Below are 21,627 nucleotides of genomic sequence, written 5' to 3'. Positions count from 1 at the left end.
GTTCCAGATGTTGGAGAAGACCTCAAGGGTTGAATGGGATTGAAGAGAATGTGGACATTTTGGAAAGTGTGTCTCGTGTTCTCCCATCCGTTGCCACCTTGTTGAGTTTTTTGTTTGAGAAAATGCTTCCTTGTCCCAGCATGCTGCCCTGCACCTTTTTTTTTTTTCTTTCTTTGTATGTTTCTCCAGGTCGGGCTTTCACCCAGTCCAGCTTCCGCACGCCGTTCCACGCGAAGACCAGGGTTTCATTTGAGATCCGTTCAGTCCGTTTGTGTTATTTCACTCCTCCGGCAGCCTCGGATGATTGTCGTACGAAGGACATTCCAGTCTGTCTCCACATCTGCAGTAGGGGTGGGCTGATGGACTGGACGTCTGCTGAACTCTTCCTGATAAGCTGTTTGAGTCTATTTCAAGAAGAGCTTATCAGCAGCATATTGTTTTAACGCTTTGTGTGTTGACAGTTGTTTTCTTTCATGCAAGGCCAAGTGCAGTTGTTGTGACTACCAATCGGTGATCAATGCTGCCAATCTCTGCACTTCTGCATACTCACCAGCTATCATGTGCAGCCCGTGGCTGCTGGTTGCATCATTTTCTGGGGGCACAGCTGCACCGCTGATGCAGTGCCCTCTATTACCGGTACGCTGGTACTCGTTTCGCCGACCTCGGAAGGATGACAGGCTGTCAACGGCCCACAGGGGCTCGAACTCGAGACCCTAAGATATTAAGCCAGCCACCTTAACCGTGAAGCCAACACCAGACTTTTCTGAATACTGTAACGTTGGAGATGGCAGTCCATTTGGTGTTAACGAGGAGGTGATCTCTCTTTCTCTCTCTCTCCTTGATCCTCCCAACATCGATGTGCCAGGCAGTGTGATGGATGGGTATCCATCCTCTGGAAGGTCGTCTTCCGGGGTGTCGATCGGAACAGAAGCAGAACTGCTGAGAATAACTTTGTCTTTGGATTGGGCAACGCGAGTAGGTGCAAATCCCGTGATGAGTGCTAGATGTCCACATCTGTGCTTGAACCGAGCGCATATCGATGCCGTTGGTCGGTGACCATGAAATCGGCACCTTCTTGGCTCTTTTATCTGAAGCGACGGTTACTCCCTCGTAAGGTAGCTCAAATCCCGTCATGAGAAGATATGTTTGTGCGCCACTTCGAGTCCATCTTTACTTCTGTCGGTCCATATCTGTTGATCGATAGTCTTTCCAGTTCCTGGACATGAACGAAGCTGCTCCAGTGGATAGTGTGGACGAGGATATTCCAGGTAGCAATGCAAATCACTTGAGTTCATAAGCCGAGAGCCTTTCCGAGTTCTAAATTCAGATGAATCCATCCATTTTTCTCAATTACTCTTACTTTCAGAAAATTATCTCGCACTCAATGGGATCATGAGGTCGTGCGTGAGCGGGAGGTTCTTCTATGTTGTCAGTAAGTGCTTTTGGTTCATGTTTCCACAAATTTTCTGTAACTGGGAAATCAAAGTTTTTTTTTTGCAGATCTGCCAGCGGATTACTTTACAAACTCTGTTGTGGTGTGCTGTGTACAGCTGTTCTGACATGAGTTGTTTTTTTTTTTTGTGTGTGTTCGGTCATTAAGCTTAACATAGGCTTCCTCAGCCCACGCAGGCGTAGTTGTTTTGGTGGGGCTGCCGCCTTATTCGAGGGAGGGCGTACCGACACACCTTGGTCTCCCTTGGGGGTTCTGGAGGATTTTTCGTCCGGAACACCAAGGCCCCGCTAGCCTGGTTCCTCCCGAAATCGGTTTGCGGTCTGCACCACCAGGATGTGCGGTTGGCCTGCGTTTCCACGGGAAATCAGCAGGTTACTTAATTTCACTTTTCTCCATAAGTGGCGAGCTGACCACCAGGGATTATCATCACGGCGATTGAAACGATCGTTGCACTTATCTGTAATTCAGTTTGGCATCCTTCCTCTTTAGCACCAGGTCATGACATCACAATCAGACTGGGGCATTGAAAAAGTTCTTGGAAGGAGATAATCCAAGCAAGGCCTTTTTATTTTCCAACACACAAGTATCGATCACAAGTGTCTGACGGGTGGTACAAAGGATGTTAAAAATTATCCCACGGTGTCCTTCAGGAAGAGTAGGTGACCTATCGCCGGTACTCTGAACTCATTCCAAATTCCTGTCCTAAACTCAATTTCAACCTGGTCTGATCTTCTCGTGTATTCTTCGATGCAAGTTACACCGATCATGGTGATCCGCCAGTGGTTGCTGTGCGACGGCGCTCAGTGCTTGCTCCCGGGGAATCCTTCATCAACAGGCTCCATATTCGGGGGGGGGGCTCCCAAGGTTCTTAGACGAAGCCGGTTTAATTATGACGTCACTTTTAACAGTGACGGCACACACGACTTGCCCGTTCCATACGTATCGTGTGCTCGGCTTCCGCGCGAGACCTTCGCATCACCGGACAGCCAAAGATGGTGACGAGACGCTTATCTAGCGGGTGCAGCTACGGATGAAAGAGCAATGCGATGAAAAACAACCCCAGGATGAAGTGACGCACATGAAAGCGACCATCGAACCACAAGCGCTCATCTGGAGTCTTTTGCTGAAGATCGATGCCTCCAAAGAAAATGGATCGCGCCACCTGTAAATGTATTGCAGATGAAATGTTCTGATCGAGACGTTTTGAGACAACGGATGGAGACCACGAGCTTGCAATAGGTCCACCATCCACCTCTACGAATTAGCATCTCGATTGTATACCGTAGGGTCCTTGTGCAAAAGGAGTCCGCCTGCAGGTTGAGGGAGGAGGATCCTCGAGAGGAGAGGATTGGGAGGTGGTAACGGGAGATGGAGAGATTTGTACCATCTATGCGGAGGCGCCTCTCGAGTCTTCCCCACCACCTGTCGCAGAAGAATAGCGGCGGCATTATGGAAGAGGAAGAACAGGAGCACTGCGCTCGTGAAGGTGACACCTTCGGACCACTCCCTTTCATGGACGGACCCGGACCGACCGACATGCTCCTTTTCCCGCCGTCTCACTCGAAGCAGCGGTTGTCCGCAGAAGGCGAGTTGAGCCGAGCGCAGCATTCAGGGGTCGACAGGGTACGCGTCGACCGCACATCTGCAAGTCGTCGGCAGCCACAGCTCGCAGGGTGCACGCCCGTGCCTCGTGATCCCGAAAGCAACGCCGAAGCCTATTGTAAAGGTGACTCCGGTACCTGCAAGCTTGCTGTTGCCATGGTGATGGCTCAGCGCCAAGCAGCAGGTGGTGCTGCTCGTGCTGGGATGCGGAATAGCGGCGGCCAGGCTACGGAGGTGTTGCCGGGCTGCGGGCGGGCAGCATCGGGTCGGGAGCAACGGGCGCAGAGGTTGCCCGGAGGCCCCGGGGTCGTGACTTTTGAGGAGGGGTCGCGCTGCGTACACAAGCAACTGGGCACGATGCTTCAGCCCGGAGTGAATAAGTTTTCTCTGCGCATGTTTGGGAGTCAGAAAGCGGTGGAGAAGGAGCAGGAGAGGGTGAAGTCCGCGGGAATGTGGATCATACACCCGTACAGCGACTTCAGGTACGACCTCTGGGTCTTCTCGCTTGTTCACTGGATGCTCAGAGGGTTGTCATGGCTCGCATATAAAGTTCGATCTTTGTAAATTACAAAAATTGCAACTGCTTTTTCGCAATTATGGAGTCGAGAAGTGAATGTTTCCATCTGCACCCCTTAAGGGTTGGCACACTGGTCGCCAAGTGACTCCTGCCATGCCTCGCACATGCAACAGGTGTAGCATTGTCATAGAAAATGGACAACACACGTGTTGATTACATCGCTCTTTATGTGCGGTCATGGTCTCCCCCCTCCCAATGTGTGTATACCATCAACCCACCCAGATGTTTTATTTTGGGGGGGGGGGGACTGCGGTTTAACCGAGACATCACAAGTTGCATTTCCTATATCGGGACACAGGCGATTATATGGAACGTTATGGGATTGCACGTTGTTCGTACGAAAAATAGAAATAGTTCGATGCTCATTAAAAGTCAAAGACCCCACGGGACCCCAAGCCCGTGATTTTTTTTTAACACGAAATGGATTAACGCATGAAGGCCCTTGGGATGCGCGTGCGACGGTCCATCCGTTGACTCCAACCGGGAGCCGGTCACCGGGTAGGTTGAGGTTTTGGGGAGGGGGAATTGTTTTTTTTGAGATATTTACAGTTTCGTGATGTTGTACGTACATCACCAAATGCGTAACGATTGTCGAGGCACAAAAAAAAAAAAATGAGCCGCAATACATATTCCGGATCCACGATGAAGAGGGCTGGAAATGGCTCTTCCTCCACCATCATCACGACTGCTACCTCTACGTCTTAACAGTCCCCTCCTGGTTTCATCGGAGGGGACTGGAGGTTTGCTCTCCGTCCATCTGTCCATCGGTCCCACCTGTGGTTTTTCAGACTTTTTTTCCCCCCCCCCAAACCCTCCGACATATTTAACTGAAACTTGGTGCGTGACTTTATTATGACAAGTTTCAGGATGTTTCGTTAATTTTTGAATTGAGAAAATATCACAAAACCGTAGGGGACATTGTTTGCAAAGCAATTCTCGCTCTTATTCATTTCCATTCTCTCCCCCTCCCCCCCCAAACATGTCCTCCATCACCCCCATCCAACCTTCGTCCCCTTTTCTCACCTCCGCCACCTTCACATTTGCCTTTCTTGACAGGTTGAGTGCAGTTTCCGCTTTTAGTCCTTTCAATTAGTCCTTTCATTAATTTCCTCTTGTTTTTTTTTTTTTAATCATTTACCTCCATCTCCCCTGTGGGATGAAAATGTCCGTCAAACCGCCACTAAAAAGATGAGGATGGAAACTGGCTTGTTCATGAAACCTCATATCACGGATTTGTCACTCCAGAGAAGCGTAGAAAGGGCGTTCATTGTAGGAATACGATTGAAGCATTTGATCCAGCACAGTAATAAGCAGCGCTTGAGCAGGGATATTCAGGAGATGTCCTCGGGTCAGGGATATGAAGGGGTTATTCTTGAAGCTGGAATGATCAGGAGGAGCGCTCGGTGCAGGGATGTTGAGGAGGTACTTCCAGGCCAGGGATATGTAGGGTGTGCTGCCGTGGTGGGGATGTTCAGGAGATGTCCTCGGGTCAGGGATATGAAGGGGTTATTCTTGAAGCTGGAATGATCAGGAGGAGCGCTCGGCGCAGGGATGTTGAGGAGGTACTTCCAGGCCAGGGATATGTAGGGTGTGCTGTCGTGGTGGGGATGTTCAGGAGATGTCCTCGGGTCAGGGATATGAAGGGGTTATTCTTGAAGCTGGAATGATCAGGAGGAGCGCTCAGCGCAGGGATGTTGAGGAGGTACTTCCAGGCCAGGGATATGTAGGGTGTGCTGTCGTGGTGGGGATGTTCAGGAGATGTCCTCGGGTCAGGGATATGAAGGGGTTATTCTTGAAGCTGGAATGATCAGGAGGAGCGCTCGGCGCAGGGATGTTGAGGAGGTACTTCCAGGCCAGGGATATGTAGGGTGTGCTGTCGTGGTGGGGATGTTCAGGAGATGTCCTCGGGTCAGGGATATGAAGGGGTTATTCTTGAAGCTGGAATGATCAGGAGGAGCGCTCAGCGCAGGGATGTTGAGGAGGTACTTCCAGGCCAGGGATATGTAGGGTGTGCTGTCGTGGTGGGGATGTTCAGGAGATGTCCTCGGGTCAGGGATATGAAGGGGTTATTCTTGAAGCTGGAATGATCAGGAGGAGCGCTCGGCGCAGGGATGTTCAGGAGGTACTTCGAGGCCAGGGATATGTAGGGTGTGCTGTCGTGGTGGGGATGTTCAGGAGATGTCCTCGGGTCAGGGATATGAAGGGGTTATTCTTGAAGCTGGAATGATCAGGAGGAGCGCTCGGCGCAGGGATGTTGAGGAGGTACTTCCAGGCCAGGGATATGTAGGGTGTGCTGTCGTGGTGGGGATGTTCAGGAGATGTGCTTGGAGCAAGGATGGCCAGCAGGTACTCCCCGGCCAGGGATATCCAGGTGGTGTTCTCGTGGCAAGAACGATCAGGATGAGTGCTCGGAGCAGGGCTGTTCAGGTGTGTTTATGATGACAGGGATGTTTAGGAGGAGCTGCGGGCGGGCAGCATCGTGTCTGCAGCAACCTGACACACACACAGCAACAGTCTCGTATCCCCGTTGGGATGAGACAAATATAAAGAGTTGAGGTCAGGTCGACCAAAGAGTACGAATACACCTTGACCCTATGCTGCTAAGGTAAAAAAATGTATGCTAAGACAATAAATACACAAACTCTGGGAACGAAACCTATAAAATTCTTTCCACATTGAGATATAACGAACCAAGGTAAGCTGGGTGGCTGGAGAAATGAAGTGGATGTTGAAAGTCAGTGAGACAAGTATAAGCATAGATACCAAACAGCAATTGTATTTCACAAATGCCACATATCGTTTGCATAATGAGCAGATTAACCAATCAGAAGGATTAATAGATTACTCGTGGGTAGACTTGAGCGTTGAGCCAATTTCACTTTTCATCCTGAAAAATCATCTCCGGTTTCTCTGCTTCGGCAAGTCGTGGTCTCAAAACAACCACGTGTGGGTCCATCTCTGTCTCGGCAAATCGTGATGGAAACTTTTCCTTTTTCAAAATCGTGTCCTTTTCTCCTGACAAGGTGGAGAGCTTGCTGTCAAACCTCGACTCGGACTCTGCAACCGGTCCAGACGGCATCAGCCCACGTGTCCTAAAAACCTGCTCCTCTGCTCTTGCTCACCCTCTCTCTGTTCTATTCACCCTTTCATTTTCTCAAGGTCATCTGCCATCTGCTTGGAAATCGGCAAACATCACCACCCTGCATAAAAAGGTGCAAAAACAGATCCCTTGAACTGCAGACCAATCAGCCTTCTCGCAATCATCAGCAAGGTTATGGAATCCATCATCGCTTCAGACATCAAATCCTTCCTCTTCTCCAATGGCTTGATTTCTAATCATCCATTTGGTTTCAGACCAGGTCACTCTACCCTGGATATGCTGCTTCTGCTCTCCCAACAATGGATGGAGGTTCTCAATGCCAGACAGGAAATCGGAGGCATATCCCCAGACATATCACGTGCTTTTGACACGGTCTGGAATCATGCCCTGCTCACCAAACTCTCTTCCCATGGTATTCAAGGCCATCTCCACTCATGGCTCGCAGACTTCCTCTCCTGTCGCAGTCACTGTGTGGCCCTAAATGGAGTTCTTTCATCCCCTCTTCATGTCCAGGCTGGAGTTCCTCAAGGTAGTGTTCTGGGCCCTGTTCTTTTTCTGGTTTTCATCAACGATCTCTCGGACTCTCTGGAAAATCCTCTATATCTCTTTGCTGATGACTCCACCCTCTGCCGTACCATCTGTCATCCTTCAGACCGGCAAGCAGCAGCTTCTTCACTCACTAAAGATCTGGATAAAATCACAAACTGGTCCAACACGTGGAACATGTCTTTCAATCCAGACAAATCTCACACTCTCACTATCTCTCTCCGAAAGGACCGTTTGGAACCTCCCCCCCCCCTTCCACTTTCTCAACAATCCTCTGGGAGAAGTCCTTTCTTTCAAGCTTCTGGGTCTCACTATGTGCCATGACCTTTCCTGGGAAAGTCACATTTCCAATCTCGCCTCCAAAGCCAATCACCGACTGGGAATCCTCCATCTTGCAAAGTCCTTCCTCGGCCCACCTGAGCTCCTGATCACTTACAAAGCTTTTGTCCGCAGCCTGATGGAGGACTGCTCTCCCCTCTGGGCTGGTGCTCCTGCCTCCCACCTTTCTCAGCTTCACACTGTGGAAACAAAGGCATTTAGGATCATCGACATCTCCCGCTATGAGGCTGAGTCTTTGGGCCTCTCACTCTCTCACTGCAGGTTCGTGGTCTTTCTGTTTTCTACCGTCTCCTCTCCATTTTCACGCCCCCTGCTGTGTCTGCGATTTGTCCCCACTATATTTCCACAGGGCACTCAAGGTCCGCCAACAACCCCCTTATGGTAAAACTACCAAAATCACGAATCACTGCTCACCTTCACTCTTTCATACCTTTTTCCCACCTTTGGAATAAACTCCCTCACCCTGTTCAATCCCCATCCAAATCCTCGATCTTTTCTCACCCCGTTAATCCACCTCAAACCCACCTCCTTCAAATTCCCTGCTTTCCTTCATGAAAGTCCCTGTAATGTACATCGTGTGTACCCCGTGTTCCCCAAAACATCCCTCTCCCTTCCACAGATCTCCTAATGTCTGTTCCCCACAGTTTTGTCCTTCCCACTCCCGCCCTCTTGTCTCATACCCCCCCCCTTTTGCTGTGCATTGTGTGTTAGCTCTCATTCGAGCCTCGACAAGGTATACAAAGCCCCCCCCCAAAACAAACCCACGTGTGCTCCATCTCTGTCTCGGGAAATCGTGATCTTAAACAACCACCTGGGGGTCCATCTCTGTCTCAGGAAATCGTGATCTTAAACAACCACCTGGGGGTCCATCTCTGTCTGAGCAAATCATGGTCTGAAACAACCACGTGTGGGTCCATCTCTGTCTCGGGAAATCGTGATCTTAAACAACCACGTGTGGGTCCATCTCTGTCTCTGCAAATCGTGGTCTTAAACAACCACGTGTGGGTCCATCTCTGTCTCAGCAAATCGTGGTCTAAAACAACCATGTGTGGGTCCATCTCTGTCTCTGAAAATCGTGGTCTTAAACGACCACGTGTGGGTCCATCTCTGTCTCGGGAAATCGTGGTCTAAAACAACCACTTGTGGGTCCACCTCTGTCTCGGGAAATCGTGGTCTTAAACAACCACGTGTGGGTCCATCTCTGTCTCAGCAAATCGTGGTCTAAAACAACCATGTGTGGGTCCATCTCTGTCTCTGAAAATCGTGGTCTTAAACGACCACGTGTGGGTCCATCTCTGTCTCGGGAAATCGTGGTCTAAAACAACCATGTGTGGGTCCATCTCTGTCTCTGAAAATCGTGGTCTTAAACAACCACGAGTATGGTCCATCTCTGTCTCAGCAAATCGTGGTCTCAAACAACCACGTGTGGGTCCATCTCTGTCTCAGCAAATCGTGGTCTAAAACAACCATGTGTGGGTCCATCTCTGTCTCTGAAAATCGTGGTCTTAAACAACCACGTGTGGGTCCATCTCTGTCTCTGCAAATCGTGGTCTTAAACAACCACGTGTGGGTCCATCTCTGTCTCTGCAAATCGTGGTCTTAAACAACCACGTGTGGGTCCATCTCTGTCTCTGCAAATCGTGGTCTAAAACAACCATGTGTGGGTCCATCTCTGTCTCTGAAAATCGTGGTCTTAAACGACCACGTGTGGGTCCATCTCTGTCTCGGGAAATCGTGGTCTAAAACAACCATGTGTGGGTCCATCTCTGTCTCTGAAAATCGTGGTCTTAAACAACCACGAGTATGGTCCATCTCTGTCTCGGGAAATCGTGGTCTTAAACAACCACGTGTGGGTCCATCTCTGTCTCGGGAAATCGTGGTCTAAAACAACCACGAGTATGGTCCATCTCTGTCTCGGGAAATCGTGGTCTTAAACAACCACGTGTGGGTCCATCTCTGTCTCTGCAAATCGTTGTCTCAAACAACTACGTGTGGGTCCATCTCTGTCTCTGCAAATCGTGATCTAAAACAACCATGTGTGGGTCCATCTTTGTCTCGGGAAATCGTGGTCTTAAATAACCACGTGTGAGTCCATCTCTGTCTTGACAAGTCGTGATCTTTCAAAATTGATATTTCAAAAATTTGTGGACTAGTTACGACAAAACTCGGTGGATGAGTTGGTTTGGTGACAAGAACAAGCCGATTAGATTTTGGTTCATGTCCAGATCCAGATACGGCCTATTTCAGTGGGACACACAATATAACCTGTTCAGACTGGCGGAGGTATGCGCCCAACTGAGTGCCGTTCCAGTTTCCTTGTGTAACACTGTACGTACATATCGCCATATTGGCTATATATCGATGTATTGCTTGGTTCGTGGAAGTATGATGAAGGTGATTTGTGTTCTACAGTGCTCAGGTATACAATTCAATTTGAATCAAGTTTTAAGGAGGTTTAAAGACATACATAAATTCTGTGTTTTACCGCCATTGTACCCAGTGTCTATTACATCACCCTATCCAACACGTGACATTAGTTCTTTGTGTCTGTTGTTTGTGTCCTTTATAACGTCCTTAAAACAGTAAGTTACCTGTTTGGAATGATTTTTTCAATGTTTCACTGCCAGGCAGGTGGAAAGAGTAAAAAGTATTATCTCACCACTCTCTGCATGTGTGCGATTGTGATGGATTCAGAGCCAAATGACATGTTCTTGATTCGAGTTTTTTTTTTAAATATATATTTTTCTTTTCTCACCTGGACAGGTTTTACTGGGATTTGATCATGCTGCTCCTCATGGTGGGCAACCTCATCATCATACCCGTGGGTATCACCTTCTTTAAGAACGAAAACACGACTCCCTGGATCGTCTTCAACGTTCTTTCGGACACTTTCTTCTTGGTGGATCTGGTCCTGAACTTCAGGACCGGCATTGTGGTCGAGGACAACACCGAGATCATTCTCGAGCCAAGGAGAATCAAGATAAAGTATCTTCGCAGCTGGTTCTTGGTCGATTTCATATCTTCGATCCCAGTTGACTACATCTTTCTCATCGTCAAGACCGGAATTGACTCCGAGGTCTACAAGACCGCGCGTGCCCTGCGCATCTTCCGCTTCACCAAAATTTTAAGCCTTCTTCGCCTCTTGCGCCTTTCGCGCCTCATTCGCTACATACATCAATGGGAGGAGGTGAGAAGGTGTGTGTGTGTGTGTGTGTGTGTGTGTGTGTGTGTGTGTGTGTGTGTGTGTGTGTGTGTGTGTGTGTGTGTGTGTGTGTGTGTGTGTGTGTGTGTGTGTGTGTGTGTGTGTGAGATTTCTTCCTTTCTTGGTCCATGTACCAAATTAATTAAAAGCTAATTATATAATCCATAAAAATGGCCACGGTGCCATGGGATTTTCTGCTATGCTCACCGTGCCTCAAGGGTCACACGTAACACCAGCCTCAATGAAGTGTAACTCGATCCACTTGGACTGACTGTTGGCATTCTGCAGGGAATCTGCCAAACCTGTTAGTTGGTTCGTGGGTGCCAGCAGAGACCACTATTTTTGTTGTGTCTGTGTGTGTCTGTCTGTTTGTGACTCTCTCCAGAGCATAGCTCATTGACGTTTGACGTGATCTTGATGAAACTTGGACACAAGCTCGATATCATGGTCTAGTTTATTAATTTTTTTCTCGATTTTTTTTTTCTCGCAATTTCATTTCCTCGAAGCTGTGCGTAATGTCCATAAGTGTAACATATAAAAAATCCGATTTGATTTGGTCAATTTTGACGGGAGAGATAGGTTTTTACGTTAGGGCTTCCTCAAAAGCTTCCACCAACTCAATTGTACCCATGGTGGCATTGTTCAATAATGGCCGTGAACCATCGTCGCCTCCCGGCGAGTTCTTATTTCTAATTTCCCTTATGCATTAAACAATCGCTGAAGCTCCATAAAGGTGGAGCACAGGCTTGGTGAAAACACCTTTGCTTCGTCTCTCTGTTGGTTCACGAAAAAGTAAGTGACCACGATATTCGCAATTGGTGTGTGTCTGTCTGTCTGTCTGTCTTTCTGTCTGTCTGTCTGTCTGTCCTGAGCATAGCTCCGTGGGTTTTGATCCGATCCTGATAAAATTTTGGTGGGAGGTTTATATCATGATCTAATTGTGTTTTCCTGAAATGGGCGTGGTGCACCCATTATGGGCGGAGCCACGTCCAAAAAACGTGTGTTTTAGGGGGTAGCCGATTTCAATTTGCATCTTCTCCGAGGGGGTTTGTCGAATCTGGCAGGGGTTTCGGTATTTTGTTCGCCCAATGGCACCTGCATAGCCCCACGGAGCTCGATTTTTCATTTTCGTCTCAAGGTCACAAGGTCACAAACTTAGAAAATTGCGAATTTTGACATAAAAATCAGACGACCGCCCAAACTTTGAGAGCTAGGATGACAATATTTTTTATTCATAATCTTGAGGTCATTCCCCACCTAAAGCCTTGAAACCATTTTGCTCTATCTCGAACACCTTGTCCGTGGCGCCCCCTTCAAGTTTGTTTTTATGCTGATTTCATCAAAGTATGGATAATCCGAGGAGTGCAAAATGCCATATAGCCTTTATGACGTTATATTGTTCCTGGAATGTTCCAGAGGAAGTTTTGCAACAAAAGTCATAATTCTTGACCTTTGACCTTTAAAGTTCACAAAGGTCAAATTTTCAAAGTTGTGGGAATCGAACCGGGTTTTCGACCTTCTTCGATGAACTAACTCCAATAATCTATAGCACGTATCCTGTTTCCTTATTTTAATGTCCACAACATTGTTTTGGGACCTTTAAAGGTTATGCAAAGGTCAAATTTTGAAAGTTCTTCAACGAAACCGGGTTTTCGACATTTTGCAGCTAAAACCTGTCACTCGTACCACATCATGTTGATCATTTTTATAACTTGATCAAAAATTATCACATTGTCTCATCCTTGACTTCTGAAACAATCTACATCATCAAATACCGCTCGTGAACCATCGTCGTCTTCAGGCTTGTCTATTTTTCAGTCGTTCCAGTGCTCGTGCTCCATCACCCCGTCGTTATCAGGTGCGATGTGACACGACTGCTTTGGAGAAGTCTCAAATTGTGGGTGCCTTTGCTTCAGAAAGGTGTGTGTGTGTGTGTGTGTGTGTGTGTGTGTGTGTGTGTGTGTGTGTGTGTGTGTGTGTGTGTGTGTCTGTGTGTGTGAGTGCGTGCGTGCGTGAGTGAGTGTGCGCGTGTGTGTGTGTGTGTGTGTGTGTGTGTGTGTGTGTGTGTGTGTGTGTGTGTGTGTCAGTGGATACAGAGTTGTTCCAGAAAATTTGTGATTTTCTGTACTCTCATGTGCACTCTGAGCATTCACTGACTTCATTGGCAATTTTTGTGGGGGTGGGGGTTGGGGGACAGGGGGGAATCACTAGCTTTCATTGTAAAATAAATCTTATTTGACTTTTTATTATCAATTTGGACGTGATCGGGTTGGAATGTGTGGCTTTGACGATTTAAAGGATCACCAGTTGCTCAACAATCCTCTTCAACAACTACTCTGAATGATGCTTTTGACATCGAGAGTGCTCGCCTGTAAGCGAACCGGCACTAAATCAAGTGTGACCTGCAAATATAGGCCTCGCCCAATCGGTGAACTTTTGACCCAGATTTCTCCCTTTGGCTTCTGGACTTGGTAATAATTTTTTTTCCTACAAATGTCTTCTGTTCCTCTTCTTCTGCAGTCGATTCATCTGATCATGCGCTTGTGAGCGTAAACACATCTCTGGCTATTGTCGGAGAACTTCCTCGGTGCCATCGAGTTTGGAAGTTCACTCAAGCTGTCTGGCAGGGACTGCAAGCTGTCATGTCAAGACTGGTCCTCCATTTCCATCTCCCCTGATATTAATACTACTGGGAATCAATCCACCCAAGCATGTTTTCCCTGATGTAGATCTCTACCATCTCAGCTGCAGGTTATCGTACCTATCCTTTCGCCCCGGTACACACAATCCTGTAGTGAGGCAGTTGCCTTAAAACAACTATCATTCTCTTGATGGAAGGCAAATCCACCCGAAAGCAACCTCAAATCATTCCACAAGACCCACCCAGACCAAGTGTGTGTCCACTCTCCGGAGTGCCAGAAAATTACATCTGGCCAACTTCAAGATTGAACTCTCAAACCTGTTTCCTTCCTCAAAGACCTGGTAGCATCTTGTTAAATCTGTCTCTGGTGTATGCTCCCCCTCCATACCCTCACTCATTTCGAATGGCACCACAGTTGACTCTGCTCGTGAGAAGACCGATTCCCTCAATGCTGTGTTTACTTCCAAATCTTGTGTACCAAACCCCTCACTCCCTCCACCTATCCAACCCTCTCGTACCCAACTGCCCCTGGCTACTGCGTCTTTCCCGCTTGAGAAGGTGGAGAGGTTTCTGGCAGAGCACGACTCCGATTCTGTGATATGCCCAGACAGCATCAGTGCACGTGTCCGAAAAACCTGTTCTGCTGCTCTTGCTCATCCTCTTTCTACTCTGTTCACTCGATCATTCTGTCTTGGTCAGTTTCCGTCTGCCTGGAGGTTAGCCAACATCACTGCAATACACAAACATGTTGCAAGAACAGATCCCCTTAACTACAGGCCTATCAGTTTACTTCCAATTATCAAAAAAGTTACGGAATCCATCATCGCAGTTGAGATGAAATCCATCCTTTTTACGATCAGCCGAATCTCATCACCAAATTGCATTCAGACCAGGTCACTCCACCTTGGACATGCTGCTTCTACTATTGTAGCCCAACAATGGATGGAGGCCCTCAATGTCAGACATGAGATATGGGCCATCTCTCTCGACATACACTACATGGCCAAAACTATGTGGACACCTGCTCGTCCAACATCTCATTCCAAAGTCATGGGCATTAATGTGGAGTGGGTCCTCCCTTTACTGCGATAACAGCCTCAACTCTTCTGGGAAGGTTTTCCACTACATGTTGGAACATTACTGCGGGGATTTGCTTCCATTCAGCCACAAGAGCAGCATTAGTGAGGTCAGGCACTGAGTCGGGTGATTCGGTCTGGCTCACAGCCAGCGTTCCAATTCATCCCAAAAGTGGCTTCTCTGGATTCCACCGCCTCCTTTTTGGTCCTGCACGCTCTGTCCTTTCTTGACTCTGTTCCTCCCAGGTTTCTCCAAGGTATACACGTTCTGCCAACAACCCCCTTCTGGTAAAACTCCCAAAATCCAGGCTTGCTGCTCACCTCCATTCATTGGTTCCTCTTTTCTCTCACCCATGGAACCAACTTCCCCAGTCTGTTCAGTCTCATTATTCACTCTAGGGCTTCAAAACACCTGTTCACCACAACCTCAGGTTGTGATCTCTAACGATCCCATCTCCCCCAAATTACCCCATTCCCCAGCACTCCCTTTCACCATGTTTTTGTGATTTCACACCCCCCCCCCAACCACCCTCCTCCGCCCCCTTTCTTTGTTTGTTACTTGTTGGTTGATTTGTTCCTGTTCTGTTTCATCCCCATTTTCCTCGTTTTCCTGTTTCATTCAGCTTGCCTTCATGGGATCCTCTCGTCTCTACATATTAAGGTTGGAGTGCCCCAAGGCAGCATCTTGGACCCAATCTTATTCCTCATCTTCATCAAAGATCTTTTTGTGGAAAATCCTGCCTGTCTGTTTGCTCATTACTCAACCCTCTGCCTTCAAAATCATTGGGATCTCCCATGAGAAAGCTGTCCTCCTCCCCTATTTCTCACTGCCCATGTGTCCTTCTCCCCTATTTCTCACTCCCCATGTGTCCTCCTCCCCTATTTCTCACTCCCCATGTGTCCTTCTCCCCTATTTCTCACTCCCCATGTGTCCTCCTCCCCTATTTCTCACTGCCCATGTGTCCTTCTCCCCTATTTCTCACTCCCCATGTGTCCTTCTCCCCTATTTCTCACTCTCCATGTGTCCTTCTCCCCCATTTCTCACTCCCCATGTGTCCTCCTCCCCTATTTCTCACTCCCCATGTGTCATCCCCTATTTCTCACTCCCCATGTGTCGTCCTCCCCTATTTCTCACTGCCCATGTGTCGTCCTCCCCTATTTCTCACTCCCCATGTGTCCTCCTCTCCTATTTCTCACTGCCCATGTATCCTTCTCCCCTATTTCTCACTCCCCATGTGTCCTTCTCCCCTATTTCTCACTGCCCATGTGTCCTTCTCCCCTATTTCTCACTCCCCATGTGTCCTTCTCCCCTATTTCTCACTCCCCATGTGTCCTCCTCCCCTATTTCTCACTCTCCATGTGTCCTTCTCCCCTATTTCTCACTCCCCATGTGTCCTCCTCCCCTATTTCTCACTGCCCATGTGTCCTTCTCCCTATTTCTCACTCCCCATGTGTCCTTCTCCCCTATTTCTCACTCCCCATGTGTCCTCCTCCCCTATTTCTCACTCCCCATGTGTTCTCCTCCCCTATTTCTCACTGCCCATGTGTCCTCCTCCCCTATTTCTCACTCTCCATGTGTCCTTCTCCCCTATTTCTCACTCCCCATGTGTCCTCCTCCCCTATTTCTCACTGCCCATGTGTCCTTCTCCCCTATTTCTCACTCCCCATGTGTCCTTCTCCCCTATTTCTCACTCCCCATGTGTCCTCCTCCCCTATTTCTCACTGCCCATGTGTCCTCCTCCCCTATTTCTCACTGCCCATGTGTCCTTCTCCCCTATTTCTCACTGCCCATGTGTCCTCCCCTATTTCTCCCTCCCCATGTGTCCTTCTCCCCTATTTCTCCCTCCCCATGTGTCCTTCTCCCCTATTTCTCACTGCCCATGTGTCCTTCTCCCCTATTTCTCACTCCCCATGTGTCCTCCTCCCCTATTTCTCACTGCCCATGTGTCCTCCTCCTCTATTTCTCACTGCCCATGTGTCCTTCTCCCCTATTTCTCACTGCCCATGTGTCCTCCTCCCCTATTTCTCACTGCCCATGTGTCCTTCTCCCCTATTTCTCACTCCCCATGTGTCCTCCTCCCCTATTTCTCACTGCCCATGTGTCCTTCTCCCCTATTTCTCACTCCCCATGTGTCCTTCTCCCCTATTTCTCACTCCCCATGTGTCCTTCTCCCCTATTTCTCACTCCCCATGTGTCCTCCTCCCCTATTTCTCACTGCCCATGTGTCCTCCTCCCCTATTTCTCACTGCCCATGTGTCCTTCTCCCCTATTTCTCACTCCCCATGTGTGCTCCTCCCCTATTTCTCACTCCCCATGTGTCCTTCTCCCCTATTTCTCACTCCCCATGTGTCCTCCTCCCCTATTTCTCACTGCCCATGTGCCCTTCTCCCCTATTTCTCACTCCCCATGTGTCCTCCTCCCCTATTTCTCACTGCCCATGTGTCCTTCTCCCCTATTTCTCATTGCCCATGTGTCCTTCTCCCCTATTTCTCACTGCCCATGTGTCCTTCTTCCTTATTTCTCACTCCCCATGTGTCCTTCTCCCCTATGTCTCACTCCCCATGTGTCCTCCCCTATTTCTCACTGCCCATGTGTCCTTCTCCCCTATTTCTCACTCCCCATGTGTCCTCCTCCCCTATTTCTCACTGCCCATGTGTCCTCCTCCCCTATTTCTCACTGCCCATGTGTCCTCCTCCCCTATTTCTCACTCCCCATGTGTCCTCCTCCCCTATTTCTCACTCCCCATGTGTCCTTCTCCCCTATTTCTCACTCCCCATGTGTCCTCCTCCCCTATTTCTCACTGCCCATGTGTCCTTCTCCCCTATTTCTCACTGCCCATGTGTCCTTCTCCCCTATTTCTCACTCCCCATGTGTCCTGCTCCCCTATTTCTCACTGCCCATGTGTCCTGCTCCCCTATTTCTGACTGCCCATGTGTGCTCCTCCCCTATTTCTCACTCCCCATGTGTCCTCCTCCCCTATTTCTCACTCCCCATGTGTCCTCCTCCCCTATTTCTCACTCCCCATGTGTCCTTCTCCCCTATTTCTCACTCCCCATGTGTCCTCCTCCCCTATTTCTCACTGCCCATGTGTCCTCCTCCCCTATTTCTCACTGCCCATGTGCCCTTCTCCCCTATTTCTCACTCCCCATGTGTCCTCCTCCCCTATTTCTCACTCCCCATGTGTCCTTCTCCCCTATTTCTCACTCCCCATGTGTCCTTCTCCCCTATTTATCATTGCCCATGTGTCTTTCTCCCCTATTTCTCACTGCCCATGTGTCCTTCTTCCTTATTTCTCACTCCCCATGTGTCCTTCTCCCCTATGTCTCACTCCCCATGTGTCCTTCTCCCCTATTTCTCACTGCCCATGTGTCCTTCTCCCCTATTTCTCACTCCCCATGTGTCCTCCTCCCCTATTTCTCACTCCCCATGTGTCCTCCTCCCCTATTTCTCACTCTCCATGTGTCCTTCTCCCCTATTTCTCACTCCCCATGTGTCCTCCCCTATTTCTCACTCCCCATGTGTCCTTCTCCCCTATTTCTCACTCCCCATGTGTCCTTTTCCCCTATTTCTCACTCCCCATGTGTCCTTCTCCCCTATTTCTCACTCCCCATGTGTCCTTCTCCCCTATTTCTCACTCCCCATGTGTCCTTTTCCCCTATTTCTCACTCCCCATGTGTCCTTCTCCCCTATTTCTCACTCCCCATGTGTCCTCCTCCCCTATTTCTCACTCCCCATGTGTCCTTCTCCCCTATTTCTCACTCCCCATGTGTCCTTCTTCCTTATTTCTCACTCCCCATGTGTCCTTCTCCCCTATTTCTCACTCCCATGTGTCCTTCTCCCCTATTTCTCACTCCCCATGTGTCCTTCTCCCCTATTTCTCACTCCCCATGTGTCCTTCTCCCCTATTCCTCACTTCCACTCTGGTGTTTACCCCTTTCCATTGTACTCCGCTCCTCCATGAGCCTTGATAATGTACACGTTTTATTGTTTTTTTGGGGGGATTTTGTCAAGATTTGGTTTTTTTTGCCCTCCACCCTCCAAAAAGGGAGGTCCAGGTCCATTTGGACCCAGACCCCCCCCCCTCCGTGTGTGAGGGCTTCATTTTCAATGCAAATCTTGGGGTGGTGACAGGTGTTGGAATTTGTTATAGCCCTTCCACCGCAGCAGGAGATGGGGATTTGCAAGTGTGTGTGTGTGTGTGTGTGTGTGTGTGTGTGTGTGTGTGTGTGTGTGTGCGTGCGTGTGCGTGTGCGTGCGTGTGCGTGTGCGTGTGCGTGTGCGTGTGCGTGTGCGTGTGCGTGTGCGTGTGCGTGTGTGTGTGTGCGTGCGTGCGTGTTTAGATGTTGTTCCATACATAACGATAGTATTTCTCTGATTTTGAAACCAGCTCTTAAGCACACTACTTTTATTATTATTATTATTATTATTATTATTATTATTATTATTATTATTGTTATTTTTAACCCTCCCCTATTATAATGAATGGATCCCATCATGTAATTCCACAGGCTAGGGCTGCCAGGTTTGCTTAGTATTAACTTTTGAACTTGCTGTCTACCCTGGGTTTGGATCGCAACCCAGATGTAATCTGCCATCCTCATGTTTTACATCCACTGCAAGGCATCAATGTGTGCCATCCATCAGAAGGATATCAATCTGGAGGAACAGTCTGCCAACACTCGTTGGTGCACATTAAAGATCCCTCGATGTCTCTCGCGATGAGTACAGGGCTGGATTTAGACATGTGGTGGCCCCTGGGCGGCCTCAGTAATGGAGGCCCACCCTACCTTAGAATACTAAAAAGGTGACAAGACATATTTACAGTCATCCATAAAGTATATTTTTCAAGAACAAAGAATCTGAACTTCGATGTGAAATAGAGAATGAGATAAGGTAAATATCTTTCATCTGTTCCACTAACTACCAACTACCATTCAGCACTGATTAATTATTAAATTATTATTTTTTAAAATCAAAGTTTGTTTGAAAAATAGAATATCCATTTTCAATACGCCTGTTATCAAGTTGGGATAAATTCCCGGCGTCCGCCACGTCAAAGACGACGAAAGCAAAAGGAAAACTGAAGATGAAGGTCCTAAAAGAGATGGTGCCATTTTTTTTTTTTTTCATAACAATGTAGCGGCTCTGATTTCTCGAGCTTTCAATGTCCCAATCTTGACTCAGACCGGTAGGCTGGTCCTAGTTACAGTGGGAAACGGCCTCTGACGTCACATGAGACAGACCGAGGTTCATCCATTACCTCTGCCATCGAAGGAGGGTGGAGGTTATGTTTTCACGTCTGTCTGCCTGTCTGTCTGTCTGTCTGTCTGTGAGCACGATATCTCAAGAAGTTGTGGACGGATTTGCATGAAACTTGGTGGACAGCGATTCAATTTTGGTGAAGATCTGAATCCGGATCTGGATACGATAGTTATTTAATTTCAAGGTGATTCTTCACCATTGAGAGATCGGGCCAAAACCGATAAATAGCAGATATTTCAAAAATGTATCGGGACCCGATATGTTCTCGTGGATCAGGCATTGCATAGCAGAGGTATGCGCTCCACCGAGTGCCCTTCTGGTTGATGTCCCCATCCCCTCCCCCCCCCCCCCCCACAAAATCATTCCATTGGGAAAATGATTTCAAAGAGCTCAACTTGAGATCATAGACTTGAGGCCATCAATTCACATTTCATTGCCGTGATGTATAATTAATTAGTTTAATAAGTTATTTATTTATTTATTTATTATTTTCACTGATGTCGAAACGCCGAGCTGCTCATAATGCTGATTTAAGAGTTTTCAGTCGTTATTCTTTATTTGGCATTGGTTTGTCTGTGTGCGAGACGTGCAACGGTTTCTCGTCTCGCAGATTGTAAATATCCGTTGGTTTTTTACGAGTTATTTTACAAAATTACAGGGCGTGAAGGAAACTGGAATATGCCGTGGGACATTTGAGCTTGTTGATGTCACCTTTGTGATGGGTAAATTTGGGGACATGATGACAACCATAAATATCTTTTATCCATTGTCTTGTATTTGTGTCATGATTGAGTGATTATCGAGAGCTAGAATGTTTGGTATTATGGTTCTGACACAAGGTAAACGATTTCAGGTGGTGTCCTCTTTTATCAAACGGGAGAGATTGCCAGGAGTTACTTGTGTTCTCCTCTCCTGTGCTTGTGTGATCCCAAATGTTATAACTGTCGGTTGTTAACAACGATAAAAGGTAACAATGGTTGAATTAAGAAAAAAAAAAATAACGATTCTTCATTTCAAGGATGAATTTAAAACATTTGTATCTGTTTTCTTTTATGAGTCTCATTAAATATCTCATATGGGCATCAAAAGGTTTTGGATAACTTTGTCTTCATAAATGTACCATACACTCGATAAAGCATCAATGATACTTCCAAAGCAGTCTCCTGATAAAGAGTACATCAGGAAGGTAGTCCCTAACATCAGGTAGTTCCATCAGGAAGGAAGCTAACCCTAACCCTAACCCTGCACAGTGGGAGGTGTGTGTGTGTGTGTGTGTGTGTGTGTGTGTGTGTGTGTGTGTGTGTGTGTGTGTGTGTGTGTGTGTGTGTGTGTGTGTGTGCAGAAATTAAATAAGGAGATGTGTGTCGGTGCACGTCCCTTCTTTAATACCCAACCCGTTTTCTCTCTCTCTCTCTCTCTCTCTCTCTCTCTCTCTCTCTCTCTCTCTCTCTCTCTCTGTCTCTGTCTCTGTCTCTGTCTCTGTCTCTGTCTCTGTCTCTGTCTCTGTCTCTGTCTCTGTCTCTGTCTCTGTCTCTGTCTCTGTCTCTGTCTCTCTCCTTTCGACAACTTCTATTCGGTATTTGTCACAGCATTTTATTCTGGTTTCCCATCCGATGATCCATAGATCAGTAGTTCAAGTTTCACTTTTCAACATCAGTTTCACTTTGGGATATCAGTTTCGATTTGCCATTGCAACTTGTGACGCGACGCGAATGGTGCATGAAAACGGTCGCCAAAAACGATTTTCGGGGGAATTTGTTTTAATTTTCTAAAGGTTCTAAAGAGTTCTAAAAGGGGTTTTAAGGGTCTTAGAAAGTCAAAAATGGGT

The 21,627-nt window shown here is 47.8% G+C and overlaps 1 protein-coding gene across 1 annotated transcript in view; it reads left to right on the top strand.

Moving 5' to 3' along the window:
• Positions 1-2,365: 2,365 nt before the first annotated feature.
• The window catches only part of LOC147021064 (potassium/sodium hyperpolarization-activated cyclic nucleotide-gated channel 3-like), a 96,757-nt gene continuing 77,495 nt past the window's right edge, over positions 2,366-21,627 (top strand). The window contains exons 1-2 of the mRNA XM_085890792.1: positions 2,366-3,537; positions 10,381-10,804. Coding sequence (XP_085746918.1) covers positions 2,822-3,537; positions 10,381-10,804 — 1,140 coding nt within the window. The 5' untranslated portion in view covers positions 2,366-2,821. The remainder of the gene's footprint in view (positions 3,538-10,380; positions 10,805-21,627) is intronic.

This window comes from Eptatretus burgeri, chromosome 8, assembly GCF_056783735.1.
Source record: "Eptatretus burgeri isolate ZD-2024b chromosome 8, Ebu_testis_v1, whole genome shotgun sequence".
Taxonomy (NCBI): Eukaryota; Metazoa; Chordata; class Myxini; order Myxiniformes; family Myxinidae; genus Eptatretus; species Eptatretus burgeri.
Note: the sequence above shows the minus strand (reverse complement) of the source record. Positions and strands in the feature narration are given on the sequence as shown.